The following is a 24,771-nucleotide window of genomic DNA, read 5'->3' on the forward strand; positions in this document are numbered from 1 at the left end:
TCCTGAAGACACCTTGGGCCTACTATGCTCCAGTATCCTAATGTTGGTCACTGTAGTGGTACTGGGGGTCTTCTTTTTGAGATGGTATTTGATGTAAAAATATGGTCTATACAAACTGAGGAATACCTTTCAAAGTAGTTGGATCTTGTGTAAGGTAGTCTTGCCCACGTCCTGCCATCCCCTCAGGCATGACACGACATAGAAACAATGCAGGTATCACCGGAAGTGGAACGCTTGCCCGGAAACCAGCGACATGTGCGTCAAGAAAGAAATGTGAGGATCGGGAGTGTTTTATTAACTGACGAAGTGTTTAATAGCATTTCCGCATATCCTCTTATTTTGAAAATCCCCCGTGTGTTTTCCGCTGTTCGTTTTTCTGTCTTGACGTTGCGCGGAGGCAAGCCCGTCCGTGATCGCAGAGGCGACACGCATCCTCCTCCTCCTCCTCCTGCACCTCCTCTCACACCACTGACCTGAGCTCCTGAGCGTAGCCGTGTCCTGACTGCATGTGAGTGTGCGTGTGTCTACGCGTGAGCGGGAGTGTGAGTGATGCCCATAGGAGGCCAGCAGCAGCGGCGGCGGCAGCAGCATGGAGGATCTCAAGGAGAACTTTGGATTGCCGCTCGGGAATAACGCGCGGTCGATCTGAACCTCGTCAGGCTGCACGTTTTGGATATATTTGTTTGGATGTTGTCCCTCCTTCCACCTTTTCTAGACGCTGGGAATTTACATTTGCTTTTCAAGTCTCGTTTGGGGCGTGCAAAATGCCTTTCGCCAAAAGGATTGTGGAGCCGCCGCTTCTGTGCAGGCACCAGATTCCAAACGATGAAGGTCTGCTCTTCGAGGACCTGTGCGCCATCACCAACGTGATTCTGTCCCGGACCTTGCGACAGCTGTCCGACCTGGCCCGGCACGCCTGCTCCTTGTTCCAAGAGCTGGAGAACGACATCGTCAGCACCAACCAGCGGGTCTGGGGGCTCCAGAACAAAATAGGCCAGATCCAGCAGAATGCCAATGCCCTAGACCCCAAAAAGGAGGCAGTACGTAAGTAGAAGCGGAATAGCCCCCACCCCCTACGCCCCAAAATGCACCCACCTGATCCATGTGTGTGTTATTTAAACACTCATTGAATCACGCACGTGTTATTACAGACACCCGCAAAACGTGTCTCACGACACGCAATTTTACTTATTTGCGCTTTCACATTGGTCCCGCGACGTATTGACTTTTGTGTGCAGACTGGAAGAGCGTGAAAATGTGCGCGCGGGTATATGCATGTGCGTGAAACTGTGGTCGCGCGCGATTCTATGTGTGTGAGGGGCGTGTGTTGCCGCTGCATTGGCCCCGCGTCGCTCTTCCATTTACTGCGGGTTGCGCACACCCACGCACACGCACGCACGCACGTACGCACACACACACGCACACACACACACGCACACACACACACACACACACACACACACCCTGCACGCATGTCGGATTTATCTATGAAGAATGTCACGTTCTTATCTTTCGAGTCGACTATTTTTAAATGTGTGCGCGTGTGTATGCGCGCCAATCCCCCACGCGCGCGGCATTCCCACCCTTTTCACAAGCAGCGGCACCATCCCAGCATCAATAATGAGTCCACTTGACCATGTTGCAGCAGAGTGTGTCCCTGTAGACAGGAACCGATGGTCGTGACATGGGTGTGCGAGGGATGTGGCCGTGTACGGATTGACACGCGCTGGCAGCATAAGACTTGACTGGCATCAACAATCGACTACATTCGTGTGTAACAACAGCTACATATTATTTATGTCCTCTGCAGCAGCTAGAGCAAGGCCTCGTACATTTTCTCCGACTTGCCTAAACCATCACAATTAAAACCTTAACATACTGCAGGGACAAATTTGATCCGCTTCGACATTTGACAGCAAGAAAAATTCCTGAAATCTCATTCTTTCAGTTTAAAATTTCCTTACTCTTCTGAAAGTGACTCATAATACAGAAAAATGAAAAATATTGTAATACAAAGTTTGTGTACACTGAGGCTTTTCTGGGCCAAATTAACTACTATGTGTGTGTTAAATTGAAAAAAAAGAAGAAGAGGAAATCTGGCAATGGTTGGAATCTTATAACTGTAACTACATGCATGAATGTGTTTAAATGGGAGGCTGTCAGGAGACGGCATGAAACAGTGCAGAGAACTGTCTGTGTTCCCACCACATTTGCAAAGGTTCCCGCAGAATAATGCACCTTTAAAGGTCCCTTTTGGGTGATCTCAGAACAGCAAAAGAGCCCTCGTCATGTGTGTTTTTCACAAGGGAGTTTGAAACAATCCTGAGAACTGTCTATGTAACCAGCACATTTGTGCAGGTTCCTGCAGAAACATGCCCCTGTTGGTCTTTGACAGTGAAATAGTCAAATGGCACAACAATGACAGTCCATACATCCAGAACCCTGACCCGAGCACCAAATGTTGGCCCGGAACGTAGTTTGTGTGTTTGGATAATGAACATAACATAAGGGCGTTGAAGAGCAAGTTTGCAAATTAAAGCAACTGTATAGACTCATGATCATCCCTATTGTTCCTCACCAAAAGCATCAGGGGAAATAACGTCCTTAATGCTTGTTTAGTGTGTGGCTGAAGGAAATGAGCATCAATGGTGAATCTGTGACAAATATTTGCGTCTTGACACAATAACGTGCGAGCTCGGTTGATAGCCAGCTGCGGATTTTGACCAACATCGACAAAGTATTGCGTGACTTTCAAGTTGAGGGTAGGAAGCCCCCTATAAAGACGAGCCACTAGACTTGAAATTAATGTTACACTCAAGTCTCAGGAAAAATGACTTTTGAATGATATTGACTAAATTGGGGGTGAGTGGGGGCGTTTAGAGGTGGACAATCTAAAAGATCGAATTATTATCAATGTCAAAATCTTGAGTACCAATAGGAACACAGAAATTGAACATGTCCTCCCTAAATAAATAAATAGATAAACAAACAAACAAAACAAACACACAACAAAAGGCGAATCATACCTTCAGCTGTACTTAATGCAGAGGACATATTGACATCCAATGTCTTATTAGCTTGTCTGACATTTGTCAATGGACAATTAATCCTTCATCAATGTTTCGGGGAAAACGTGCACTTTATGTACAGTATGTCCATTTTGATGTTGTTTTACTGCTTTGAGATTCCATGACCTTTCAAAGAGCAACAGGTGCATGCATGATTTTGTTGGAATTTGCTGTGCAAATGTGGTGGTTACACAGACAGTTGCAACGACTGTTTCCAAACACAGTCCTATTAAATACATCTCTATACATAACTTGGATTTATTGAAGATATTCTGGTAAATCTTAAATCCATTTTAGTTGACACAGGTGAAATTTGTACCGGATACAGCCTCACGATACACAATAGCCTATTATCATTTTGTGACATTCTGCGTCAGTCTCCGAAAAGCCAACTGCTCAAATTGACCCAAACTGTATGTAAAGGTTAATTAAAAACTACGGATGTTTGATACCATTTTTTTCTTGGACTTAAACACATTGTACATGTATTAACTCTTTAGTACACACAGTACAGACTACCGATATCAAAAGTACACTGGCTGCACACAATAGAAAATAGATATATAGCCTACTTAAAAAATGTATCTGGATCAAGAGTGTTTTTTTTTTTTCATGCAAGCACTTGACGAAATAAAATGGAGCGAATTCAACACACCATTTTTCCAGTATACTTTTGATAAATAACATTTCAAATCCCACAATGACAGATAAATGTGGTCAAATACCAATTTTTCTGACATGTATGATGATTTGCCAACGTGTCACTAGCGCTAACTACTGGTGAGGAGAACTTATATGATGTAAAAAAAAAAAAAGCTTTCAGTATCGATACCAGGCATCTGTATTCGACTGATACAGATGCCTGGTATTGATACTTCCCCTTTCCTAATTAAAACCAAGATCTTGTTTCATAAATATTGACAAAGAATGGAGAAAAAGTAAACAACGTGGGAAAATATTGATTGTTTGTCTGGGATTTCAACTTGGCTGCATGAAAGGTTTGCGTCCTCTTTGCCAGCACTCATCCATGGAAACCCACTAAAAACTAGCTAATTTTATTTATTTCTTTTAAAGGACCACGGTCTTTGCTGTCATGCTGGAAAGCTATGTTTTTGTGCACACAGCCATATTCAGTATCCGTTACAACAGTCTCGTCACTTCTTATTGAGCCACTCAACACAGAAGAGAGTCAATATGGTGCAAACTCGGATCGATCCTGGACTTGGCGGTAGGCAGATGGCTGATATTGCAGGAAAAACACCACTCATCTGTTATTATGAGCAGTCAGTAGAATCCATTAGACGTTACTAATGACACAATGAGATGAGCCATGGTCAATCCCATGGAACTTTTTCGGGGGGGGGGGGGAAACACTTTGTTTCGCATCGCTATTGATCCTACGTGCCAAACTTTGGAGGAAGTTACTGTCATGTGGTCGTTAGAGGATTAAGCAACACTCGTATTTGGTATCCTTACCAGAAAGTAGTCTGCACTTGCGTTGTGATATGAACATCTGGAATTATGAAACATACAGTTTACTTGTTTATTTAATCGATTTTCCCCTTTGAAATGATTTGAAATGCCATTCATCTATTCTGACCCCCCCCCCCCCCCACCCCCAACACCCAGTAGAAACTATGGATGTTGCTCTTTGCCCTCAGTAAAGAAAAAGTTCAAGTTCCATGTGCTAGTATTTTGTACAGTAGAAGGACAAACGCGCCAGACTGCACTTAAACGGTAGCATTTTACCTTTAAAATGTGAGACAGTGTATTTAAATTCTTCATCTGCTCATGCATGTGTGACCAATAAATGTGGAGGTTTTTTTAAATCAGTAATTTTGTGAAAATGGGTTAAAACGTGAATATTTACTTTATGTAAAAAAAAAAGAAAAGATTTTAGTCAATAGCTCTGAGTAGGACAATCTTGACATACATGTAACTAGTGAGAATTTTGGTGCTACTAGTAGGGTCCACTAGTTGGACCTTATACGTAGTGCTACTAGTGAGTGCAACACAGTCATTGCTCATAAGATTGGACTGCTTACGAGCAGGCCAAAAGTGGATCGAGTAGTTACAAGTAAGACATGGTCGATTTGATAGCGCACCAACCTGTCTTACTAGTCAGGACTAGTACTAGTACATAGACCATAAAAGGGACATAAAGGATATCAAATGCATACTCAAACAGTTCTCCATAGTATTGCATTTTATTTGCTTTGTATTTGTCATGTTTAGGTTGATTTTGTTACATGAAAATGTCCGCATCTATCTGGACGATGCAGTGAGGTTTGATACCACCACAAAAGAATTAACATATCATCAAATCTATATACTGTACCTATGACAGTGTAAGTCAAGACTCAGCTGTATTACCTTTTTTTAAGGCATATTTTTATACTCTTCAAGAAAGTTATGTGAGGAGATTTCATTTTTGAAACCTGACACTCGGAGGCGATTTCAATTTTTTTTTAGAATATATGGTAGTCCGATCAAAAAAATAAATAAAAAAATCAAAGCCCTCAGGATATGAAGATGCTGCATTTTTCCAAAGCCTGGGGGAAACACTGAATTGTTGCGAAACATGTCACATCAAACAGGCACGGTTTAGATGAATGATAACTCACAGGACTGCGTAATGTCCCAAAAGCTACTGCGGACCCCGAGAGGATTGTCAGACAGCTCTGCATGCCTTTTTGTTGCTTTTGAACCACGTTTAGCACATTTTCTATCATTTAATGTCCACACATTAACAGGATGTTACACTGGAACAAAAGCTCACTTAGCATGTTTCTTAACAAGTAAAACTTGAAGTCATACAACCCTGTCCCTGCAATGTTACTACCAAATAAAAACCTTTTATTTACGAGATATGATTAGATAAGATAAAATAAGTCTTTAATTATGGGCAATTTGGGTGTTACAGCAGCAAAAATCAGGCTGTATAAAGACAAAATAACAATGACTGCATCGACTAAACATACATAGCAACAAACTGCATCAAATATTTTTTATACTTGCAAATATCTTTCCGGAAAGTATGAGTCCTTAATTACACGTTGTGTATTTAAAACAACCGCCTTATTTCAGTCTGTTTAGCTTAATACTAACAAACGATGCAAAGCACATCGACGGGTCTTATAACACTAAGCAATGGATATTTCAACACAAATACAAAAATATTTGAACACGAGCAATCCTCGCAAGTATACAGATTGAAAAATCACCAATATTACAGTCGTTTTTTGAGTCAGTGGTGAAACTCGTCTCCCATGGGTCTGTATTATACTGCCCCCTGGCGGCCAAGGCATGCACACCTGAAGGAGCAACACAATGTCCATTGAATGGATGCAAAAATTTGTACTTTCTATTCTGACACTAATGTATATTTTTTATAAAGTACAATATTACAGTGATAGTTTTCGTATTGAAATACACATCACAACAGTTGTTATGATACTTTTGGGGAAAAGGAGGGAAACGAATAGTTAAGGAGAATGTAGTGTGCTAGTCGAGATCTCAGCATTGAACATAAGTCGAAAGGGATTTGTGGATATTGATCTTGTGGCATCTAGCTTGTACTCTGCTTTCTTGTGTGGAGGCCCTCAAAGCAAACTTGACTTTAGAATTTGCCAGGGTGGCCAGCAGGGGACTGCTTCATCTCTCTACTCTGCATGGTAACAGAAGAGAGGGAGACGTGTGCTTTAACCTTTCCGCTGAGTCAATCACTCTGTCACTCTCTCCCTGGGCCTGCATTTGAACTTGCCGTTGTTGTTGAACAGTTGGACAGCAAGAAAAGATCATGGAGAGTTTTTTTCTGAAGAGAACTCAGACTATTAAAAGAAGTAAGTATGCAGAAGGCAGATATTTTATGTCTGATTCAGGGACAAAACTGGAAACAAGCAAATCTCCTTTTTCGCATCATCCTTTTTTTAAAAATGTGATTGCCTTTCTTCATTGGGGAGGAAATCGCAGCTGACTGAGGAAGAGGTGGGGTTTTCCAATCGTTTGTGTTCAGGCCAAAGCCCTGTCTAATACAAAATGGGTGTATTGCCATAATCTTGTGGCATATTATGCAATTACAGGGAACCCCACAGCTAATTAAAAAAAAAAAAACACGCCGGGATAGAAAAGTTTGTATTGTACTGTTGCATATAAGATGGTGGCAAAGGACTGTTTTCAAAATAAAGCTCCTCAACTCACTTCAAGCTTTGGCCAGATTAGAAACAAAACAAAACAAACAAAAAACAAGACAAAACAAAACAGCAATACATGTTCTCCAGCAAAAATGGGGTATTGCTTTGTAAAAATGCCAGGCTTTGCTGTTGGGTAGTCATTTTTGGGTTGAGGGCGCAGTGGGAGGGTTCTGTTACCTGACGATTTGCACAATGCTTTGCAGGGCTCTGTGAATTCATTCTTATATACTGTATTTAACAATTAGGTACAAGTAAGTCTTCATTGAACCCGTGAGCACATTTTTGGGGATGCGGCTGTACCTGGAAAAACGGACACAAGTGTGTTCAGAACATGCATACTCAGAAGTTACGAGCAGAATTTTTTTTTTTTGTAAAAGTAGAAATAATCGTTCACTGTTGCCCAGTTTCAACACAACATCAGCACCAGCAATACTAAGCTAGCATTAGCATTGCAAAGAAGTCAACATTAGCCTCGACTGCTACGTTGGTCCAATGACTTACTTGTAATGGGGTGGTACTACAACATAAAATGTTACATGAAATATTTATAAATGTTACTTTATTTTTGGAATGTACCATCATTTTAAATTCAAAAGAGGTCATGAATGAACTTAACTTTCAAGAAGAAATGTGAACAAGAATTTGTGACACCTCATCAGCCAATGAATCAAGAGCTAAACTGTGGTTGACTTGACCCATCTCTATTTATGTCCTGTTTTTTATCATGTCATCATCTGCTGATGTTAAAAAAAAAATGTAACAAGCATATTTTGACAAAGTAGAGAGTACAAAGTACAGGTATCCCTTTCCAAATGTATGGATTAAAAATAAAAATTTGGGGGAAAAAAAGAAATCACAGCAACCACAGATCTAGAAATTGTACTGAATGAGTTTCAAAATCTTCAGAACTCTAGCAGCAATTTCTCACTGGAGCATGTTTGATGGAAGTGTGAAAAGCATGTATTCATACAGCCTGTCGCGGAGTGCTGACCTGCATACTGTACGTTGCTTACATGTGTCCATTCTCCTCCTCCTCTATCTATACCTCGTATTCCTCGCTGCCCTACTTTCCCCAACATCAGCAGCATGGAGAGACTTGTGCCTCTTGACAGCATATTTAATGTTTAATGCACTTTGATTTCCGCCCAGACACAAGCAGGAGAGGAGAAAGTTTGATAACAGTGTGAAAGAATGAGACGCATGAGAGAAATATGTGGCAGTACAGTGTGGCGCTTGTGCTGTGAATCGGGAGAATACAGTCATGTGAGATGATTTACAAAGGTTTACGAATCAAGGCTGCTGCTGAAAATATTCACTATCAACTCCAACATGAATATCAAATCCAAGGACTTCCATAAGATTTCAAAAACAAAAGCAGTTTATCCAAAGCAGCTATTCATCTAACCATCCATCCATCCATCCATACCAAAAATGTACTCAATTTCAAGTGGCTACACACAATAGAATCATCTGGATCTAAATATATTTAATAAGTAGATGTATATTCTACTTATAAATGTACCTGGGTCCACATGAGTTTATTTTCGTGTAACCACTTGACAAAACAAAAGTGAGTAAAGTCAATACACCATTTTTAAAGTGTAGACATCCATCCCTCCATCCATCCATCCATCAACAAGACATAAAAAATCCAGCTGTCCCAGCTGTCATCGGGCACTAGGCGGGGTACACCCTGAACAGGTTGCCAGCCAACCGCGGGGCACACATAGACGAACAACCATCCATGCTCACACTCACACCTTGGGACAATTTTGAGTGTTCCATTAGCCTGCCATGCTTCTTTTTGGAATATGGGAAGAAAGTGGATTACCCAGAGAAAACCCACGCAGGCACAGGGAGAACACACAAACTCCACACAGGAAGGCCGGAGCCAGAATCGAACCCAGCACCTCTGCACTATGAGGCCAGCATGCTAACCAGTCAATCACCATGCTAACTGACGCTGCCAATATGGAGTACAACTATTTTGACTGGTAAATACATTCAAACGTAAATCATTCACTGCATCTATAATAAAACCATAAAATTACAAATGAACAAAGGTTACATTTAAACATTTTGAATGTACTGGTTTAATGTAGGCTAAATGTTGAAAAAACAATGACTCCAGCATGCACAAGTCACTACCCACTGGCATGATAAGATCATGCTACAAATGTAGCCTCCAAGTACGTATTTGCGGGTATGTGCGATTACGTTTGTACGTAGTTGCCAGTCAAAATATTTTTACTCGATATTGGCAGCTCCAGGCTTCCGTCCCCATTAATGCACTTTATTTTCCTTCGTGAAGGCAGTACTTCATCACCCAGCCCCCAAATGACGCTGTCAATTAGAGCGCAGACACATGGCCAAACACAAATGACTTCTCTGCAGTGAGCAGTGTACTGTTTTTTAAATGCTGTCTGACAATATTCCATGACCCTGTTGACACACAAATGACTCCACTCTACTCAGACAAGCTAATTCAACAGTCTGTCAAAGGTCCCCGGTCACAATTATGCTGACACTGCCGGACCATAGCACCTCTTAATATGGTTTGTGTGACCGGATCTACCGATCCCAATGATCACGATCGATATTTGATTCATGCATTTGCATCAATGACACATCGAGATTTAGGAGTTACAAATTCACTTCTCCTACAGAGAGCCGTTGGGTTAAATGAGACTATTCACTTGTATGGGCAATCAGCCAATCAGAGGCACAATGTGACTCTAATCTGTGTGCACACAGGGTGAGTCGTTTTAATTGAAATGCATAGGCCGTTAGTAGATAGTCGGGGATGCACACATTTTTATTGTGTCATTACATTAACATACCACATTGACAGTTTTATGTACAAGGGCAAATTTTAAGGGTAAACCCACAATGACATAGCCTGCATCAGGTCGAAGCCTGGAGGGCAAAATAAAGAGGAAGACTGTGAGTACAGATCGTTTATGTCATTTTCCTGTTTCTTATTTTTTACAATTGAGATTTGAAAATGTCTCTTTAGTCAAAAAACAAGAAGGACACTTAATTCGCTACACCTTCGCAATCCTATCCAATACAAGAATGGTGTCACAGAAGAACCACGTAACACCATTTACTCGCACACGAAAAAAGTTTTTGTGTCTAGTAAATGTATTGTCTACTTCAAAAATGGACCTGGATCCAGATGATTTCATTTTGTGCAACCACTTGATGAAATAAAATTGAGTCAATTCAACACACCATTCTTTTCTCGCACAGTATATAGCAAATCAATTATCCCCATTGGAATGAATTGAAATTCCATGAATTCGTTCCAGCCTCCCCTCAAAACATCAGAATTCTTTCTGTTGCATGTTTTTAACAACGTAAAATAGCACTGTATTGTAAAATATTTAATTCATAAACAGAACCCAATGTAACAAAAGAGAGCGCAAGAATTAAGTCGGTTTTATAAAGTGGCACTAAGCTGAAAGTCAAACATGCTGAACTCTATGACCTTCTCCCCGACTCTCACGTTATGATTGGAACTGTTACTTTAAGTGCTCCTGTCTGTGTCCCTGTGGCAGCTTGCAATAAAACATGCAAGCAGGACTTCTTGGTCCGTGCGTTGCAGCATGTGCTCAGATGGATGGCTGGAACGTGCGCCTTTTGCAGTGATTGCTTGCCTGTGAAAAAATGGATTCAAGGCCGTTTTCAGAGGTTTGCTGTAAGACTATATCCAATGTGTCCCATTCATTTTGATGTGTGCGTTATTTGTGCCATGCTCCAGTGGCACGTTAAACTCAATCATTGTTGTCAACCCCGCAAAACACTGGCTTGAAACCAAAACTCTAAAATCAGCGACCTATATTGCTCTGTGTGAGTGTCTTTGCCATGAGTGGACAGCTCTGTAATCCCGGGGCTCTGGTGCGTAAGTGTGCTGTCCTTCCATGAGGATACATGAGTAACTTTTCCTCTAGCTTTATATTACATAACAGTAGACCTTTATTGACACAAGTGTGAGTTCTCAGCTCTTGCGTCCGATTCTTGGGAGCTTATTAACTGTTACAAGAATGTAAATTGGGCATTTTCTGGCAGCAAACATTGTTGCTTGGCAAATGAGTTCCCTCTGTAACAAGGTCAGACAATGTGGTAACTTTAATTTAAATTATTCACCCACCTGAGAGTATGTCCAATTTTAATTAAGAAGGCCCTCTTTCACAAATTCAAAAGCTCATTTCCTATGACATGACTGTACAATATAACCCGTTTATATTTTGAGGAAATTATTATATGATTCTGCCTTTTCAGAATGTTTCCATGCGCCTCATACTGTCAGATTCCACCCCGATGCAAATGAAAGCAAATAACTGAATTCTGAAAGCATAGACTTCCACTTCCTCTGGTTTGTCTTTACAATACCAGGTGAGGAGCACCATGCCTTTTAATACAAAATAGAAAATGCTATGTTTTAGTAGATCCGACAAGCTTGTTGACCCTTTAGAATTTTTCAAAAAAGGCGTTTTTCTATTGCACTGAATTGTCTTACTGCTGAGGACGGAGAGCATGCTCTATGGAAAGCCAATTCAGCACTCACATCCATCAACGTCCTCGTATGCCCTTTGTCCATACTAGTAAAACAATTCAGCACACTCGTAGAAGGATCGTGTCTTACGACCAATGCTTTTGACACTACATCCTACCATTAATGTATAACATTACTGAACACTAGTAGGACAAGTTTGGAGAATTTAGGACAACGAGCGTCGACCTCACAGTGCACAGATACCGTTCAATCCCAGTTCCGGCCTCCCCGTGTGGAGTTTGCATGTTCTCCCCGCCTACTGCCCCAAGACGGCTGGGATAGGCTCCAGCACCCCCCCCCCCCCCCCCCTCCGTCACCCTTGTGAGGACCACGAATGGTTGTTGGTCTGTGCGTGCCCAGCGATTAGTTTTTAGTCTAGATTTTTTTTTACGTCTGGCTTTAATCAAGCGCAAGATATTGTGTAACAATATAAACTACAATTCCTGAATGACTGTTCGACCTTCACTCTTTTGTACGACCTTACAGTAATCCACAAATAAATACATTTGAACCTCGACAGCTCATTTATGATATTACTTGGTAGAGATGAAAATGAAGAACATTTTCGCGATGATTATAGTTAGTTTTAAAAATGCAAAATGTAGTTTCAGGTTTAAATAATTAGAAAAAAAACCTCGGATTTATTTATTTATTTTGTTTTTCCTGTTTTCATCCAGTTGTAGATATTTCGTTTGTTTTTGTTATTTATTTTAAAATATTCTACACTTTGGTTCCATTACTAGGGGCCAGGAGTATTTGAAACAGCTATGAATTAGGTCTAGTAATGTTACTATTGCAGTAGCCTACAGTAGCTGACTAGCAAGGTCTAAATGCTCGTACACAATTAAAGTGGTACTAAGAATGGAAAAAAACATTACAGTATGAATAAGAGGCTGTCTTCCAACAAGTACACCTTGGGCATTTAACTAGTGCATTGAATTGTATTACCAGTGAGGACAAAGAGTGCACTAGTACATGGGCCATGAAGTTGATTATCACCATTATTGACGAATGTTCAAAGGCTTTCCCCAAAGATGTGCTCAACCTCAGAAACGATCGTAATCACTGCCTAGTATTAACAAAATAATGTATTTGAATCCAGTTAATATTGTTGATGTTATGCGTCACTGTTATACATGAAATTAAGGGTGGGGTCATACATTTCAGCATGGCATTTAAACCGATGGAGGGTAAAAAAGTTTGTCTTCTCCCGTTTTAATGGGTGAGCTGCTCGAGAGGACTTCGTCAGAGAGGGATTGGCTTTGTAAGATCCTTAGCAGAAGGAGAAGAAGAGACGTCCTAATTGGACTAGATTTTACACAACACATGCGCACCGCATGCCATAGCTGCGTGTGTTTGCGCTCTGGTGAGAGAGAGCGTCCTGTTCACTTTTCAGTTGGGTTGGAACGCGGAATGTAACACAAACAAACAAGCTTCTTCTGAAACTGCCCCAAAATCCCTTTAAAAACAATTGCTGTGGGTTTCAGTTGATGTGGTTTACTATGGCAGGGTAAATTAATCCAATTACAAAGCAGGATGTCCATCGGTGAGGACAGGCAGAGCTTTACCGATAAGCCATATATCTGTCACTATTTGTTGTATCAGGGAAGCCTACCAATGCTGACCACTTTCCACACAAACTTAAGGACCCAGAAACAGGCTTCTTTTCCTTTTTCCTTCGCGACAAACGCAACCCTCTTCCCTGAAATATCTATTTCGAGAGGGACATGGCACAATGGGTATGTAGAGGTCCACTCCATGCTAACTGCATGCACGCACTTGCCCTTCATGATGAGTGAGTTAATGTACCTCTGGATGACAGGCCGGAGATGTGTGAGCCAAACGCTTCGGGCAACCACATCTGTTCCGGTGAAGGGAAGAGAGTGTTGGCAAGAAACCGTCGTATTGCCATCTTTGCGCTGTCCGGTACTTTTGTTCCATGAACAGTTGTCAATTTTAGCCTCCCGCTCACATTTCGCAAACCCCAGCACAAATAGTCTGATGCTTAAGCACTGCAGGAGTGTAGCACTGTCAAACTACAATGTAATGAAGGGGAGATGAGCCACGTCAAAATCCGCAATATAGAGGGACCATAAAAGAATTGTGTTTGTGTGTGTGTGTGGGGGGGGGGGGGTGGGGGGGGTATTTTTTCCAATGCCACTTACTTTGAACACATTTAGACTTCAGACTCTCAAATAAGATGCAAATGTGCTTGCTCACTTCCAGTTTACGGTCCAAGAGACAAATAAAAGAGAATTAATCCCGGGAAAACTGTAATTTTAGTCCCGCCTCCAATTGATTTCGGTTACAGATGCCCAACGCTAAGTATAACTGAGTCCTGTAGACTTTCACAACTACTGTAAGTCATTTGGTAAACTGCAATAATATCGGTTGCTTTTGAGAAGGAGAAATAATATATGCCGAGTACTGTTATATTGTCCGTCCACATGTGTTGCTTTTCCATTTGTGTTCACATATATGTTGCTCGGTGTTTTCAATCAATCAATCAAACTATTTAGTTATAACTGAATTTTGGTGCTATCTGTTAGCTCTTCTGTGGCATTTTATCTTAGCATGAAGCTAACGCATGGCAAAGATGTGCGGTTGCTTTAAATACAGTAGGACATACAATGTGTAATTCTTTGTTTTATGTTTTGAGTAAACTGGGAGTGGTGTGATGATTAGTGACCAGAAAAAAAAAAATATCGGCCATTGCACAGTTGTGTTCCTCAATACAACATGGTAAAAATAATTACAGTTTCTTGACTGATATTGCCCCCGTTCTTTGACCTTGTAATTATCGCCACAGAGTCGAATAATTACAGGGGCAGAAAATTACAATTAACTGATTGTGTGACTTAACGGGGGACTCCTTTGCATAAGAGTGTATGTGTGTGCATGTGTGTGTGTAGATGATTCCTGTTAGCTCAAGTCCCTACAGATAATACATGATAGCAGATTAATAGTCCAGCATATTAAAGTCACAATCCCTATTATTGGCCTCTGTATCAAGAAGTGCTTCTCCTTCACTTGGTGTTCTTCGGTGTCACCTTCACTATAATCCGAAATTAATCACAGTTAACTGACAGACGGTACACAATGATTATGTAATACATTGTGATTTAACTTAACTGTGCAATGATTAGCAAAGGGGGGAAAATTTGTTTTTAATTTTTCTACCGATGTATTTTATTGTCAGTGCAATTGAAACATCACATTAAAGAAATCTTCAGACCACAGACAATTTGATTTAATGTCATTAATAATTTGTAACTAGAAAAACATCTATCCCAGTTGTGTGGGTTTCCTTGAACTTCCACGGATGATTACAATGACAAGTTCAACGGTATTTCATTCGACTTGAACCAGAGTGTAATTTGTTGCCATCTTCAGATATGAAATAAATTCAGTTGAATAATATGTGTGGGTGAGCAGCCGAAATCTTTCATCCAAGCCAGTTGAAATAAAGCAGAGCCATATGGTTTGCCGTGGATCAGGAGCAGTGATCCTGAGGATGATACGACCCCAGTTGAACCTGTATGTGTGTGTGTGCGCGTGTGTGCCCGCATGCAACATATTTACACCATCTGATGTTGATCATTTCACCGTGCTGACTGCACCAAACTGTACATTAGCATATGCGCTGTTCCATTCAATGCATGTCAGTGGAAAATTTTGAAGCCTCTTCGTAGCAATGACTATGGTGGTACTTTTGGACCAAAAGGAATATACTGAAGTGTGAGGGGAGAATTTGAACTATTTCGGGGGAATCCTGTTCTCTAATTTACAAGGTATTTCATGTATGTGGTCTGAGAATAAAACTGGTCAACAGCAAATTTTAATCAGAAATGGCTTTACACGTCCGTAAACGAATTTTGATGCCGATTTCACAAATGGCTTTGCCATATTTCTAGCACACCATGTTTTTGAGATATTTTCCTTTTTTTTGTTGTTTTTAAGTTTGACCGATAAAAACTCTGGATTTTACAATGCATTGTAATTTATTGCTATGTAATGTAGTTTCAGAAAAAAAATCCACCTGTTGCTGAACCTGTCAGCTGTGTTCACTCTCACAACTGTGCAAACGGCCACTTCTTTCTACACGTGTCAACAAAAATATCAAAAGAAAGAAAATCCATGAGCACTGTAAGACGATGCTTAGCACTCGACTTGGGCTGCGTCCGAAATACATTTTGTTTTGCCAAATGGACTATTTAGTGGGCGGCACGTTGGTCGATTGGTTAGCATGTCCGCCTCACAGTGCAGAGGTCGAAGGTTTGAATCTGGCTCATGGCTTCCTGTGTGGAGTTTGCATGTTCTCCTCGTGCTTGTGTGGGTTTTCTCCGGGTTTTCTTGGTTTCCTCCAATATGCGCCGTTGTTTTTTTTTGGACACTCTAAATTGTCCATAGGTGGGATTGTGAACACGAATGGTTGTTCGTCTATGTGTGCCCAGCGATTGGCAAGCAACCAGTTCAGCGTATACTCCGCCTACTGCCCAAAGACAGTCGAGATCGGCTGCGAGCACGCCCGTGACCCTCGTGAGGATAAGCGGTTCAGATAATGGATGAATGGATGGACTACTTGGTCTTCAACAATTTTTTTTTTTAAACAGGGAAACCAAATGACGCTCTTTCAATAGTGCCTCTGAAAGCAATTCAGCTGTGTGTATGCAAGCATTTCAGTAGTGAATGTAAATTTCAGTAACGTGAGAGTAACAGTAGTGTGAGAGCATTTCACGAGAGTGAGAGACCATCAGTGGTGTATATGAGTGCTTTTCAATAGAAATATATTTATTATGAGGCCAATTAACTGTATGCTATCTTATTTGCCTCAAGTACCGGTACTCATTAAAAATATCGTAATGAAGAAGGGATGGGAATTGTCTAGACACACAAGGTTAGTTGTTATGTTGTCTATTGTTGGCTCTTTGTTTGAAGGTCATCCATCTTTAAAGCAGAGGCGCAGTTCTCTTCGATGCATAGGGATATGTAAAAGCACGTACACATTCAGGCCTGGACGACACAGTCAGACAAACACACTGTTGCACAAATGCATGACCAATGCTTGGAAGTCCCAGAGAAACTGGCCCTTCTCTCATCCTTGGGATGAAAGTGGGAGGGTGGGGATAATACATTATACATTCCCTCTTCTCTTCAACTGCTCATTATGTTATAGTCACAAGCCTCAGCTTCAAAACAGATAGTTCCTAATGAGACTGAAACCTGCCGTATAACCCCATAGTCATAGGCGATGCCCAGATATCGTCGGTAATATACGTTTTGTGATAGCTGTGGTTATTAATATGTCAAAAACCATTGATTGATCAGTTGTTATCAAAAATTCTACTTCTGGCATTGAATCTCTTTCCATTTTTAGAGCCCGTGAAACTGAAACATGTTCATAAACCCCCCGTTATATTGCAGGTCATCATTTGCTTATTGACATTTCTTCAGGGAAAAAAAGGAAACTTTTTTTTTTAAATATATATTTGTGAGGACAGCCACAGAACTACAAAGCATTAGGCGTCGTTTTTAATGGAAGGGGTCCATATGGTGGAGGCCTGTCCTAATTCTAAATCCATGGTGAAATACAAGCAGTGCGACAGTTTCAAAGCCTTTGAACAGATTTAGAGAATAAATGCCTGACTTAACTCCAGAGTAAACAGATAGATTGGATAGGATAAACACTGATCTTGTTATGTTGAGTCTAGGAGAAGTCAGAATGACAGCAGGTCTGAGCTTTAGAGCTTCTTGGTTCCGTAACATGAGTCTTTGGTTCCGCACGGAAGAGACTGTTACATTTATTTGGCAATCATTCCCACTTGAAAGTGGATGTCACCACAGATTAGCATAAACATGCTAACAAAGTCCAAATAAGCAAGCATGGAGTCAATTGGCCACTTAGTGTTCGAATTTTCAGGTGCGTCGACAACAAGGCAACTCCACGAGCCAGGACGCTCAGGGAGACACAGCACGGCCACAAACACGGAAGGAGAGACTCGTGCTAGCACGAAAATGAAGTTACGCCCATTTTTGCACCAAAATAGGGCCATTTAAGCCAAATTGAAGTCTACCTTGATTATAGTGATACAAGTCATGGATATGTTTATTTTCAATGAGACGGTGTTCACGAGGGATTTTGAAACAGACCCCAAAACTATTTAAAATATGTTTCCACCATATTTGCAGAGGTTTCTGCAGAAGCACCCCTGATGGTCTTTGAAGGGTCATGCATTCAATTTGTGTTTTGTTTATGGAACAGCGGGAACAGCGTTTGAAACAGTCCGACGAATGGTCCTCCACAGCCAAATTTTTGTGTTCTCCTGCAGACTACAAGCGATAACCGGAGCAAAGAGGGGGAACAAAGGGAGAAAGAGTGACGTGAGCAAGAGATAAAACACGATGATGATGACAGAAGCAGTTTGAAAGGAAAGAAACGGTAGCCATTTTACACTGATGTGTGTGTGCGTGCGTGCGTGCGTGTGTAATGCTGAGAGACAGAGTATGTTGTATGTGTGATGGGGCAGTGTGAAGGGAAGAGCAATAAGGCCAGGATTCTTGGAGGAGACTCACTCTCACTGTCACATCAATCAGACAATAACATCACAAACTCAACACCGCCTCCCTCTCCTGCCCTCTACTTAATGGAAGCCAGTTTTTTTTTTCAACGAAGAGTCGACTTTAACCTTGCATTACAAAGTAAATAGTTTGGCGACTTATGAAATATCGTCGACATTGTCGAGAGCGACAGAAGAAGACCTATGTCTCATTCATGTCGTCATTTGGTGAAAAACATGATACGCAGACATTTAACTGTACCACTGTTAACAATATATATAAAAATAACAAACAAACAAATAAAAAAACTTCCAAAAATGTTCATTGCGTGCCTAGCTTGTCGAACTGATGTGCATTCACACAAACAGATCTGATCTGCGTGAGCTGTTGGTGCGTTTGTTCCGCAGGATCAATTAAGATTGTGGCACAATGGCCAAAAGTTGTAAAAATCCTGGAAACCGCCCTATTTAAATTGAATGCAGCGTTTCAATGGCGTTCACGATGGAACATTTGGGAGATCACTACAAAAGCAGAATGATGCTTGAAGTGATGGAAATGGAAGTGTGAGTGGAAGAGCCAAACATGCCCTGGATGTTTTGCCATGTGACGACCCGTTTTGAATCACACACAGCTTGCACCTTCAAATGCATGTGCTAAATAAACTCCTTGTCTGAGTGGGAAACAAGTTGCACATGAGTGCGGTCTATCAGGCCAAGAATTTTGGGGAACTGCATAAAACTCATATTTGGTTCGATTTAACACATCCAGAGTGTGTGGAAATAGGATGCATCTGCCCTCACTGCGTAACATTGCATTTAAAAGTTGAGACAAAACAGTGGGGGAAAACTCCTTTGGGAGAAGCAAGCATCAATTGCCGCATTGCGCTGAAATGACTCAAATGCAAGGAAATGTATTGAAAGGAGTTGTCGTTGGTGATTTGGCATGATTCCTTCTTGTGACTCACTCTAACTCAGACCTTGGACGGTTCAGCGGCTCCTAAATTAAATTACTGAATAGAAAAATTTTGTTTCTGGCATTTCAAAAACAAGCAGAAAAGATCAGTTTTCCCCAACGCCTCTTATTTTGCCAATGCATTCTCCTTGCCTCAATAACCTCAGACATACAGAAGCACTGTGGTGCCAGTTAACAACTGCTATTTTGACACTGCATTCAAAACTGCAAAATCAGCCGCCACAATTCATCTAAGGTGTTTGCTTAATTAATCTATTTGCATCTACTTTTTGGAGTATTATGCACATACGTATCACGTGTTAGAAATTTGGAAAGGAACATAGTCAATCTGCTTTCACAACTATTTAGGTGTACAATCAAATTTGTGCCCCTTTAGTAAACGAGGCCCCGTGATTTGAAATGTTGATTTTTTTTAAAATTCAGTATTTGTATGTAGTTACTTACTCTAAAATACTGGATAATGTATGAGTAGTGCCAGTGTCCTCTGCACCATTTCCTGGGAGGACAAAACAAGGAGGAGCAGATGAGAAAGACCCTAGAAAGCTCTTTTAAAATGAATATTGTGACTTTCCAAGGTGTGTAAAATACACCCGCTATCACAAATTTATGATCCATCTTCATTTTATATGCACTGGCGCACACACACACGCTCACAGCTCCAGGGTGTGCCCAGCATTAGCAGGAGTACTCTCAGTGTCTGCACTCTTGCTCCTGGTGTCCTGATTGGTTCCTGCCAAATCCGGCCATCCAATCACATGAGGCGGAGCGAGTGTGTGCACAGACTTGCAAATAATCTGGTCTTTTTACAATAACAGCACACAACCTGCACAGCCATCTCTCTACAGTATTTCCTGATTTGTTTTGTGTGCTTGCATTCTTCTTCTTCTGAAACAATTCACGTTCGGTGTTGAATGTTGGTTAAGGATCTCATGGGGTCATGTTAGCTATATGTCAACCTTCACTTTTCCAACCACAAATTGGCACCTATAAACACAAAACGACAGTAACTATAGTACACACACACTATATATATATATCTATCTATATATATATATATATATATATATATATATATATACATACATGGATACATACACACACACACACACATTCCAAAAAGAACACACAAAATTTTAAACATTGTGCACCACATTCTATTTGTTTCTGTTTCTTGTTTTCCTGAGCCAGTGGTTCCGCTGAGTGGGGGCTTCTAAAGCTGTTGTGAATTATTAAGCAGAGGTGAATTATGGGGTTGCAGCGAGCGACAACAGAAAGAGAGCAAGCGAGAGAGAGAGAGAGAGAGAGAGAGAGAGAGAGAGAGAGAGAGAGAGAGAGAGAGAGAGAGAGAGAGAGAGAGAGAGAGAGAGAGAGAGAGGGTCTGGACAAAAATAGGTCAACCTAGTTGTGGCAACCCAGGCAAGTAGAAATGATTCTCTCTCTGAGGAGGAACTGCATGCACGTGTGTGCGTGCGTGCGTGCGCGCACCAGGGACAGTTGCATATTTGTCAGTAGCCCAGGAGCACTTATTCATAGCAGACAACAAAGCTCCCTCCCGCCTGTAAGCCAGTCGTGTTGAGTGTCAAAACATAAGAAGTACATCTGGTCCATAAAGGAAAGCTATTGTGGAAATGCAAACAATCATGATGAGTGTGACACCACATAGTACGGTGGTAACTTGATTTACGGGTTAAATTTGTTCCCTCACCAAACTTGTAATTGAAATGAATATTTCCTGTTAAAATGAGTAGAAATCCCTCTAATATAAAATCATAACGGAACATCATAAAAGAGAATCTAAATGTTAAGTTTTATCAAGTGCAATTCTTTATGTTGGGACAAGCCAAAAGTCATAACAACAACAACAACTGTAGCGTGGCTGAGTGAGTGAGTGAGTCACAAACTTGGCCATTTAGTCCATGTGGAAATGTCTGGGCGTAAGATTGCCTGCTCATTGTGAGTGTTATCATTTTGTATTTGTATGTTTAACTGTTTGTACTATTCCATCAATGCAGCTCTTTTTCTTCACTTTATTTGAGCAGGGGCACATCTGAAGCTTGAATAAGCAATGGTTCATAATCTCAACAACCTGTAAATTGGGTCATGTGGAAAACAAGGGACAACTGTATTTTCATTTGCATAGTCATAGTTGCAATGGCCAGCCCAATATTTTTTAATTTTTAGTCCCGTAATTTGGGAGTATAATACATTCATAATGAAAATATACCACTATATAAGTTCAAAATACTCCTGAGGGGCATAATTTTAAGAGAAACTCCAATATCTATGAGAACAATGCCATCATCATTTTATTGTTTCGGCTCAAACATTCACTGTCAGAAAACTTGTGTACACTGCACTTTTTACATTGCAATCTTTTACGTAACAATCCGACATTTCGAAACGATAAAGTATGAAGAGAAATGAATACAGTTACAGTTATAATAACATAAAACTCATTCTTTGATGAAGCCTTTGATGTCAGAAGCCAACAAAACAACACTTATATTGTGTTTGCTTTTCGGACATGCTCTCTTTATGTTACGGTGTACCCATGAATTGTTGGTTTTGAAATAGTGGATGTATGGTTATCGTCACGCGCATTCTCGTTGCCATCACTGGCACTCAAAGCCAAAGAAAAAGCCAAACACAGTTGTGGAGTTATAAGTTATTTATGGCAATAGGTCAGGGTTATCTTTTAGTATTTTGCGCATGCAAATAAAAGTACAACCGTGTTTTTGTTAGCTCTGAATTTGTAGCAATACATTACAGAGAATTTCCCCGGATCAAGGTCACAAGGTTGTTTCTCCAACATGGGACTAATCAAGGTTATATTATATGTATTATGTTACTGTAATATATATTTAAACTTATAGGCCCCTCTTCTATGGGAAGACATGCTGATTAATTTTTTTAATAATCTTTTTTAAAGGCGCTTATTAATTTGCCTGCTAGTTTGCCGTTCAAAGTGAGTTACTCTCCACGATAACGCAATTCCAGCAAACCTACTGTATGTGACAGACAATATTCCCTCTAAAATGCGCGTGTGCACGATCTCAGCATATAGGGCGCTGAGAGAAACAGTGAAAGTGTGGAAGTATTTCAGACTGAAATGCACATCAAGTCGTGTAATCATGTGGACTATGCTCTCCGTTGAAGATGGCCACTAATACACATTTTACATTGTCTTGGCTCTTACACGGCGAGCAAAAACCATTGGCAGATAACTGTGATATGTTTGACAACACGCGTTGTCCAGTGTTCGTGCTGTCCACTCGTCACCTCGCCAATCCACTCATAACAACCGAAAGGGAAAACAACCCCACTGCTTGAATGAGAATCTCTCTGCACAACTGAAGCATATCACGATGTACTGTACATGTGAAGTGTCACATCATCAATGCCCGAGCCGTATGTAAATATTTTACAATGATGTGACATCTTAAGTGAGCCTACCCCTCCCCCCCCCCCCCCCCAAAGTCTTTCAACATTGTTTAGCATGATCTAAAGAGCGTGAATGTCTCATATTTACTGGGATACGTAAAGTCCGGAGAATCGTTCTTGCAATTTTTAATCTAACAAGTGAATCACCTCAACATGTTTACAATAATTAGTAATAACATTATGTAGCATTTAATAAACGTGACCTTTCCAACCCTTTTTATACTCACATATTGTTGATGAAAAGCATCACTTATGTCACTCTTCAATTCATCTATTTTTGTCTTATTAAACAGCAAATATTGAAGCCATAATTTATTAAAAATTACGGCTATTACAAAATTCCCAGTAATTTACAATGATGACTGGACAAGCCATTTTGGGCTAATTCATGAGATTAAAAGTAGCATCAAATCCATAATTGTAAACCATTTCTTCCAAAGTCGGGCTCATTTTCTTCATACTTTTTCAATTACATGTTGTATTTTGATATAGAGGTGGTTTGAATTGTTTTGGCTTTGTAACTTGTTCGGTCTCAGGTTTTCAGGTGTGATACTGGTTTGGCTACAGTTGCATGTCTGATTTTGCTCATTGCGGTCCCAGCTATGCTCAGGGGGTTTGTGTGAATCCCAAGCCCCATGGAATGTTAGAAGAAACATTAATGAAAAGTGTACTCTATCACCCAAGCACTTATTTCGGTGTTTCACAACTAGGATGACAGCTGAGCAGTTGGCATATCTTTGCCGGCTTTCTCCTGTTACTACGACTCATCTTCATTACATGACAACAAAACTTCGAGAAGCTATTTTGCTGCCATGGAGGCAATGATTAGTGACAAATGCTATGTTGACACTGGATGCAAAGGGAACGTTCAGATCCGCGCCATTTTTAGCCATATTAGTTAGCTAGCTATAACTCGCAGGGAGCTGCGGCGCAGCCGCAAAATACTATGCAACAGGCATTCCCGGATACGAATGGCGGAAAACAGCGAGGTGATGGGTAACTATTCAATGGGGAGGCGCTTTGCATGAAGTTAATTTATGAAATTTATACTGGCTAGTATCTGAAGCGTCTTGCCCAGAGCTAACGTTCATGTCAGCCACTGGAATTTTGTATTTATTTATTTTTATAAACGGCTAGAACAATCAGTACAACAGGCGTAACGACTTAGCATTTAGTGATTTCCCTGACAAAATATGGATGATCCTCTGCAACAAACTGCTTTTGGAAAATAAAAATGATCCCAAATGTTGTCAAAATCAATTGCTCACTTCTTTAAGAACACAAAAAGAAGCGGATATTGTAAACATACTTTATTTCACTGAGGTCTTTTTGCACTTTTTCTGAGAGCTGGCCATATACAATTTGGGCATTTCTGTCACGCTGCGCAGTGAGCATGCAGGGAGGTACAGTAAAAAGACGTAATCAATCTGCAATTGTTCAGTAGGGTCCAAATCTCTACCTTTTGGCAAGTTCATACCTCCTATAAAATACTGTAATTTGTACTGTTTATATCGCGCACCTCTATGTAACTCCTATGGCGTTTGGGCATGGAGCAATTGAGCAAAATATACCGGTAAGTGCCAGCCTGGTCAGAGTTTTAATTCTTCAAAGAGCACATCTGTGCCATTTGTCTGAACAACAAAAAAGTCACTTAATTAGCCAGCCTCTCAATGATCATGTTAAGTATGAAAGGGCATTGGAGAAGCTTCGGCACTCCGTTGCAAAGAGGAGTTTATTGTTGACGCGTTTCGACTCAAAGTGTCTTCATCAGTGCGAATGATCATGTTCACTAAGTCTGAATTTCCACGATGTCTTATGCATTCAAATTATGGTGGTTAAAAAAAAAAAAGGGCAAAATTCAGCATTGTTTTTCCCCATTTTTTTCAATTTCTCTGCCTTGATAAAGTGACATAGGAGTTTTTTTAATAGTCTAAGCCTTGGACCACCTGTAAAAAAAGTGTGTTGTTCTTTATTTACTTTT

General features: G+C 40.6%; 1 protein-coding gene across 1 annotated transcript in view; it reads left to right on the forward strand.

Moving 5' to 3' along the window:
• Window positions 1-764: 764 nt before the first annotated feature.
• The window catches only part of LOC147207467 (actin remodeling regulator NHS-like), a 37,443-nt gene continuing 13,436 nt past the window's right edge, over window positions 765-24,771 (forward strand). The window contains exon 1 of the mRNA XM_086106463.1: window positions 765-1,044. Within this exon, the coding sequence (XP_085962589.1) occupies window positions 765-1,044 (280 nt within the window). The remainder of the gene's footprint in view (window positions 1,045-24,771) is intronic.

This window comes from Hippocampus guttulatus, chromosome 3 (assembly GCF_054856545.1).
Source record: "Hippocampus guttulatus isolate MCC_2025c chromosome 3, RoL_Hgut_1.0, whole genome shotgun sequence".
Lineage (NCBI taxonomy): Eukaryota > Metazoa > Chordata > Actinopteri > Syngnathiformes > Syngnathidae > Hippocampus > Hippocampus guttulatus.